The sequence below is a fragment of the Lactuca serriola genome, chromosome 5 (genome assembly GCF_051521515.1).
Source record: "Lactuca serriola cultivar US96UC23 chromosome 5, Lser_US96UC23_V15, whole genome shotgun sequence".
Taxonomy (NCBI): domain Eukaryota; kingdom Viridiplantae; phylum Streptophyta; class Magnoliopsida; order Asterales; family Asteraceae; genus Lactuca; species Lactuca serriola.
The window spans coordinates 105,339,832-105,347,234 of record NC_136412.1 but is presented as its reverse complement, the minus strand read 5'-3'; the positions used below and the strand labels follow the sequence as shown (position 1 = coordinate 105,347,234).

Sequence of the window (7,403 nt, the reverse complement as noted above, 5' to 3'; positions counted from 1 at the left end):
AAAGGAAAGTTGAGGTGTTATAACTGCCATGAACCTGGACACTTTGCCCGAGAACGTCCAAAACCAGACCGAAGAGAGAATTATGAGCGAGTTATTGTGCCAGTGAACAACAACAGGGGATCCTCTGCAAACAATCAAACTGCAAACTTGGCTATGGTGGCTCAATCCTTTGATTGGGAAGACCAGATTCAGGCTCTGAATATTTCAGGACCTGAAAATGCACATCTTGCCCAGATCAAGGATGATGTAGAAGAAGAAGCATAGAAGGATCCTGAATAGGAAATGATGAATCTTCAATTTTCATTCATGGTGCAAACCACTCCAGAGCCTGCCAAACCCGAGGTCAGTGAAAAGAGTTGCTTTTAATCTTGTATGAAAACTGTTAAATTCTTATGTGACCAAATTGAATTAATTAAGAGAGAGAGTGAGGACCTTAAGTATGAAGGCTATACTCTTAGGAAAAATCAAAAACCTTTGAAAATTCAATTAGAGAACAAAACAAAAGATTTTAAGAAATTGCAAGAGGATTACAGCAACAAGTGTGAGAATTATGATCATCTCAAAAGAAAACTTGTTGTTGTAACCGCTGAACTTGACGCATTGAAAAACCGATTTGAAAATGCTGGATTTCATTTTAAAAAATTCGTGGGTCAAGTGAAATAGTTGCAAAAATGATCGAGGAACAAATGCAGTGGAAGGACATTACTTGTGGTAACCAGAGAAAAGTAGGATTAGGATTTGAGAGTGTCCCTCCTCCCTTCAATCATAATTACACTGCTATTCCTCTATCTCAAGAAGAAATTGACAGAGAGCCTTTCTTAGTTTATGGGAAGCCAACCTATGAACAAGCAACACGGTCTGATGATAAAATTTTGGATACTAACATTTCTACCTTAAGTGCAGATGTGTCAGTAGCTCAGGGGGAGCAAGAAGTTGAAAAGTCAGAGTCGAATAATTCTATGTCTAAATTTGGTGTTGAATTCTGTGATGAGTCTATGTTAAACTCAAAAACTAATGTCTTTATTTCTGGTGGTGTGTTGTTTCAGACTGATAATTTTGAAAATTATGATGTTGTTTCTGATAAAGTTGCTAAATCTGATTCGAGTGCTTCTACATCTTTTACGTTTGCTACACAATCTAGTACTTGTTCTTGCAAATGTGAAAATGCTAGAAAAGATAATAAAAGCCAGAAATCTGACAAAAGCAGTACCAAGTCCAATGAGAATAAACAAATTTGCTTCAATTGTGGTACTCCTAGTCATATTGCCCGAAAGTGTCTCAATCTGATGTTTATGCATTACTTGTCATAAAGAGGAGAGAATGAGTCTAGAGGATGGTCTTTAATTAGAAAGTCCTCAAGAACTCGCTCTCGAGATGATGACTGGAAAGCAAATCAAAACAAGAAAATGGCAATTTTTCATAAGAACAAACAGGTTTTTAATAAAATCACAAACAGTTTGCCAAAATCGACCAAAGCTAAGCCAGAGTCGATTTCGTTAAAATGCAGGTCTAGTTCTTCAACTTCTTCAAGTAGAAAATCCAGCTGCTCAAAGAAAACTGAAGAGAAAATTGTTTCAAAACCTAAATATCAATGGGTGCCAAAATTAAAATCTAATCAGTCATCATCATCCTCTGTATCTGCTGTAAATGAGAGTTCAAATTCAGGAAAATCAAAAGATAAATATGTGAAAGTTAAGGGTCAACCCAGGACTGTAATCACTTGGGTCCCTAAATCTAAATAATTTTGCTCATCGTGCAAGGACATTTGCGGAGGAATGTCGTCAGACCCTGGTATGTCGACAACGGCTGCTCCCGACACATGACAGGAGATATCTCCCAACTTCATAACATTCAGACCTTTAATGGGGGATATGTCTCCTTCGTGGGCGGAGAGGGCGGAAAAATCACGCAAAAAGGAATGGTGACCAATGCGGTGCTTTGTTTTGAGAACGTCAACTATGCTCCTCAGTTAAAGCACAGCTTATTGAGTGTTTCACAAATCTGCGACAACGGTTATTCGACACACTTCACCGATAAGGAATGTCTAATCTTAAAGCCTGACATTGTCATCCCAGAGGAGTGGATTCTCGTCAAATCAAGGTGGGATGGGAATACCTACATTATTGACATGAACAGCAACATACCCGCTGAAGTCACTTGTTTATTTTCAAAGGTCTCAGAACAAAACGCTATGATGTGGCATCGTCGACTTGGCCATGCAAATGCAAAGAATCTGAACCATCTTGCCAAAAACGAAATGGTCCGTGGTCTACCCGTCAGAGACTTCATCACTTTTGAAAATTGTGTGTCATGTGCTCAAGGCAAACATCATCGAAAGCTACATCTGGCAAAGCAGGTCAACTCCATTAGCCAGGTGCTCCAATTGTTGCACATGGACTTGTTTGGTCCGGTCAACGTCCTCAGCATCAACCGAAATTCGTACTGTCTTGTTTTCATAGATGACTTCTCTCGCTTCACGTAGGTCTTCTTTCTATCCAAAAAAGCTAGGATCGCTGACCTTATCAAGAAGTTCATTGTAATGATCGAGAACCAAACCAACCACCGAGTGAAAGCTCTACGCACAGATAATGGAACAGAATTCAAGAATGTTGTTCTTGATCATTTTTGCTCTGAGAAGGGTATTGTGCGTCAGTTTTTTCTGTTCGGACACCACAACATAATGGTTGTGCTGAGCAGAGGAATCGAACGTTACAAGACGCAGCAAGGACGATGCTATGTGATTCTAAACATCCAGTTTTCTTTTGGGCAGAGGCAATCAACACTGCTTGCTACGTTCAAAATCGTGTCCTGATCAACAAAGCCCAGATTGAAACTCCGTATGAGATTCTATATGGACACAAGCCATCTGTCATCCATTTCATAGTATTTGGTTGCCCTTGCACCCTTCTTCACTTGGAGTCCAACCCAAAGTTCAATGTAAAAGCTGATGACTGCTATTTCGTTGGATACGCTGCTCATACTACTTACAAGGTATACAATAAGAAGACAAAGAAAATCATGGAATCTTTTGATGTACGCTGGATGGAAGAGAATGAAACGGACGCTAGGGTGGGTCCTGATTGGCTGTTTGACTACACATCATTATTCGAATCTTTTTGTGTGTCTTCTAATAACCAAGTTGGGTCTACCTCTGGCTCGAAAAATATCATGGAAGACGATGACGAAGAGGTTGTTTACAGACCGCCATTGGTTTCTGCTACTGATCCCCCAGTGGAGTCATCTGTTCCAATCGCTTCTCTAGAGTCCTCAACTCAACAATCTGCTCCAGATACTAATGTTACTCCTCTAACTCTAGTTGAAAGAGAGTTCATGAACCAAGATGCTTCTGTTGTCACTCAAAATCTGATGGAACTTCTCTTTCCCGAACGAATCGATGATAAGTTTGTACCAAATCCAATAAACAAAACTATTTTATCTACCGTACATTCTTCTACGAATGAAGGAGCTATTAATATTCATAATACTTCTGTTTCACTCAATGACATCAGTCAAGATATACCCTCTCGTATACAGCATGATCATCCGATCGAAAGTGTCATTGGCCAGCTAGGCGAGGTGTTAGAACTGGAAGCCAGAGTAGAGACATCAGCACATGTCTCTATTCTTGCTTTATCTCTCAAATAGAGTCCAAGACTGTAGAAATGGATTTGAATGAGCCCAGCTGGGTGGATGTAATGCATGACGAGCTGAATCAGTTCGAAAATCTTGGGGTTTGGAAGTTGGTGGAATTGCCTAAAGGCAAGAAGTCTCTCGACACAAGATGGGTATTTCGAAATAAGCAGGACGATTCGGGTGTAATTGTCCGAAATAAGGCGAGATTGGTTGTCCGTGGGTTCAGACAAATAGAGGGTCTTGATTATACAGAAGTATATGCTCCGGTGGCACGCTTGGAGGCTATTCGTATCTTCCATACCTCCGGGCGAGGGTCTTGAACAGAGAATGTGAGCGTACGTCTCGAGGTTCCGGTGGTCCCTTGCTCCCTTTGTTGCTCTCCCCTGCTTTTCTTACTTCGTATCATGAATATCTCCTTAGGTTGGACCCCTTCGCGAGGTGTGTTTTTAGCGTTTTCAGCGTCAAATTTGGCACGCAAGCTTCGCGCTATTCCCACCAAGTCCCCTTTAAGCTGCTTCTCTTCCATTTCTTTTTTTAATACCGAACATTTAGTTGTATCATGCGTCTTACTTTTGTGGTACTCACAGTATCGGTTCTTTGGCGATTTGGTTGGTTGCTGCTTCTCTGACACCGTGTACACCTCCGAGCGACGGCCACGCCTGTCATCCTTGTCAAACGGTCGGAACCGTGCCTGTGGTCTTCTTGCTTGGCCGTAGTGCCTACTTACCCCTCGGAAATCCATTTGACCCGGGTTGTGGTGCCTGGCAATCATATCATTCAAGTAGGCCTATTTTGTTGCTTCGTCATCCTCTTGTCTCAAATATCGTTCCACCCTTTCCTTCAATTCGGCCCGTGTCAGAGGCTTCTTTCCCATGAGCTTTTGCGATAAAGGGCGTGGTAGAAGCCCCCACGTAAAGACGCCGGCTATGAGCTCCTCATCATGCCCCAGTACGTCTAACATGGCGTTTATGAACCTTGCGAAGTATTCCCGCACAATTTCGCCCTCCTTTTGCTTACAGCCTATGATTGAATGTGAGTCTCCCTTGTACTTGCGTAATTGCATAAAGTTGGTGAGAAAAAGATACTTAAGTTGGGCAAAATTGGAAATGCTGCCCGGTCGTAGCGTCTTGAACCATGTGCCGGCGTTGCCATCAAATGTAGTTGGGAAATACGTGCACCAAAACCTCTCATCAAGCTTTAATGACGTCATTGTCCATTCGTATGTGTCGATGTGGCTATCCGGGTCAGTGGTTCCGTTGTATGTCTTGATCGTCGGTAGTTTGGCTGTGTTTGGTATTTCATAGTCGAACAATTCTTTGACAAACGGAGACGTCACACTACGGGAAAGGCAATCGTGGCCTGGGATGGTGGACGCTCCTAGCTACTGGTATTGTGTGTTTAAGCCATATGGTGGCAGCGTATGATAGCCAGGGCTTGGTCCATAAAAGGGGTACGGCTGGAATGGTAGTTGGAGGGAGTAATTGGAGGGGAAAGGGTGTATAGGGGTCATAGGGCTGACCGTTGCTGTCTGCTGTAAGTTATTGTTGGCGGTGATGGTTGGTCCGGTCCATGTGCCGGCCAACGAAGAGATATGTGGCGTATAAGCTATCATGGTTTGCGCCAACGGTGACACTGAAAGCATTGAACTCTGTCTGCTCGTCACCTGGTAAGGCGGCATCGCTGTAAACAACAGTGGGATGTTGAAAACGTGGCCTAGTGGAAGCATTGCTGAGTGAGCCGATTGTGTTTGTTGCAAAGGCGGCATAAAGAACGGTGGCATCTGAAAGGACGTTGTTGGAAGTGGCCCCACCGAAGTTGTTCTTGGCTGGTGAATTGGCGCTTGTGGAGCACCTTTGGTGGTTACTGTAGAGCTTCCTTCGCCTGTAGCGGCCCTGCTGACCGCTGTAGACGGCGGTGGTTCGTCCAACACTCCCATGGGACGTATGGGACTAGCCTGTTGTCCCTCACTACCATTGGACGCCATTCACTTGTCACTTTCGTGCTTTTAGTTTGTGTTCTTAATCTCACAAACGGATGGCGCCAAATGATGCGACCTTGGCTTAGCCCGATTGATATTGTTCGCATGGATTCTTGGCTGCCTTTGCAAGATCACGAAGAAAGAAGGCTGTCAGCCGCTTTCTGGGAGGAGCTCCCGGAAGAATGCTCCGACGGTCAAGTTAGAGAGTGTTTAGGATCTTTGGGTGTGCGCTCTTAGAGAGTCCAGAGAGCTTACCTCGTAGGTCTGAGAGTGTATCCTTTTATACCTAGCTCCATTGCTTGATCCGTACCAGACAAGATCGCTTTTTGGGGAGACAGGATCAAGGGCACTGATTGGAGGGTCATGCGCCTTCAACCGTTAGGGAGCTCTTATTGGCTCTGACGGTAATGGCCTGATCCACCTGCTTGTCTCCTGACTGTATCTTTTGTCTCGGAGCTGGGAGCGTCCCTTGGCAGGCACGAGCCTTTCACTTGTGCGTTCTGCTCCCGGGGGCGCCAGCGGACGCTAAGCCTGTTGGGCCGAGCCCAGTTGGCGTGCGCGAGCCTTTCGCCTATGCATTCCATTCCCGGGGGCGCCAGCGGACGCTAAGCCTGCTGGGCTAGGCCCGGTTGGCGTGTCCGGCTCGTGCTTTTGCCGTGCTGCCCTAGGCACGTCATCATGGGTTGTGAGACGGAAGAGCAATAATGTTGAATACTACAAGAATTTTCATGATTTCGAATCTTGGACAAGAGTTGATCTCACTGAACTCGTTAACGCTCCGTTTGCGAATCCGTCAGGCAATTCTCAAGCAACTCACTTCAGGTTATTTCTGGAAGATCAGACAAAGAAAGGATTTCCTGTCATGAAGACTGCCAAGTCTATCATCAAGCTATACCCAGATGTTATTGATCCAAAGATAGATAGACCTTTCAGAACAGTGATGTGGCCTCCCACTAACCAAGTAAGGCAAGTTCCTGCACTACAAAACTTCAAAGATAGGTCACTTAAAAACATGCTCTTCTGGATTTATGATGAAACAACAGCTACCGCTATCATCAAACTTCCAAATGGTAGTTTCCGTCTCTATGACAAAAATGACCTCTGGTTTGATGATAGCGCACCAATCTCAATTGGCGTTCAATGAGTCAAATTTCTGCATGGTTTCGGTCTTTATTTTCAATTTATCATTTTCGTCCAAAAGGTTTTTAAGCATGTCCTTATGGTCTTTGAACGTAACGAAGGAGTCAATTTTGTGCAGACCAATCTCATAGGCGTCAAAGATTTCATCTGAAAAAACAATAGATTCATAGTTATAACCATCAATATCAACTTCGTCCTCCTTTAACTCTAGGAAGGGCAAAATTATTTTGTGAATCTTTTTGTCGATTTCACTGTCTAAATGCAATTGAGTGATATTAGTATATAAACGTTTAGCAATTAAGCAAAAAATGCTTCTTTGTTTCAAAAGCTTCAAGTTATCACATTGCAAATAAATAACTTCATCTTACGCCCTAACTAACTCCACCTCCTTCTGCTCTATCCAAATTCTTCTTTCCTCACTCTTTGAAGACACCCTGCTGATTTGATCAGTTAGGTTAGAATTTTCTAGGCGATTTTGTTTTAGACTACCACTTAAAGTAGAAAATTTTAATTTTAAATCATTTAGTTCCTTTTCATAGTTATTAACTGGTATTTTCAAAGACTCGAGGATAGATTGTACCCTCTGGATCAACTTATCACATTCGTTGATCTGTTCTCCCATTGGTTTGGTTGTGAAGCACTTGTCTTCTCT

At 43.3% G+C, this 7,403-nt stretch overlaps 1 protein-coding gene across 1 annotated transcript; it reads right to left on the bottom strand.

Moving 5' to 3' along the window:
* Positions 1 to 4,420: 4,420 nt before the first annotated feature.
* On the bottom strand, positions 4,421 to 4,843 carry LOC145049719 (uncharacterized). The gene has a single exon (XM_078998089.1). It carries the CDS (start codon positions 4,841 to 4,843, stop codon positions 4,421 to 4,423), a length of 423 nt encoding a protein of 140 aa, XP_078854215.1.
* Between the last annotated feature and the right edge of the window lie 2,560 nt (positions 4,844 to 7,403).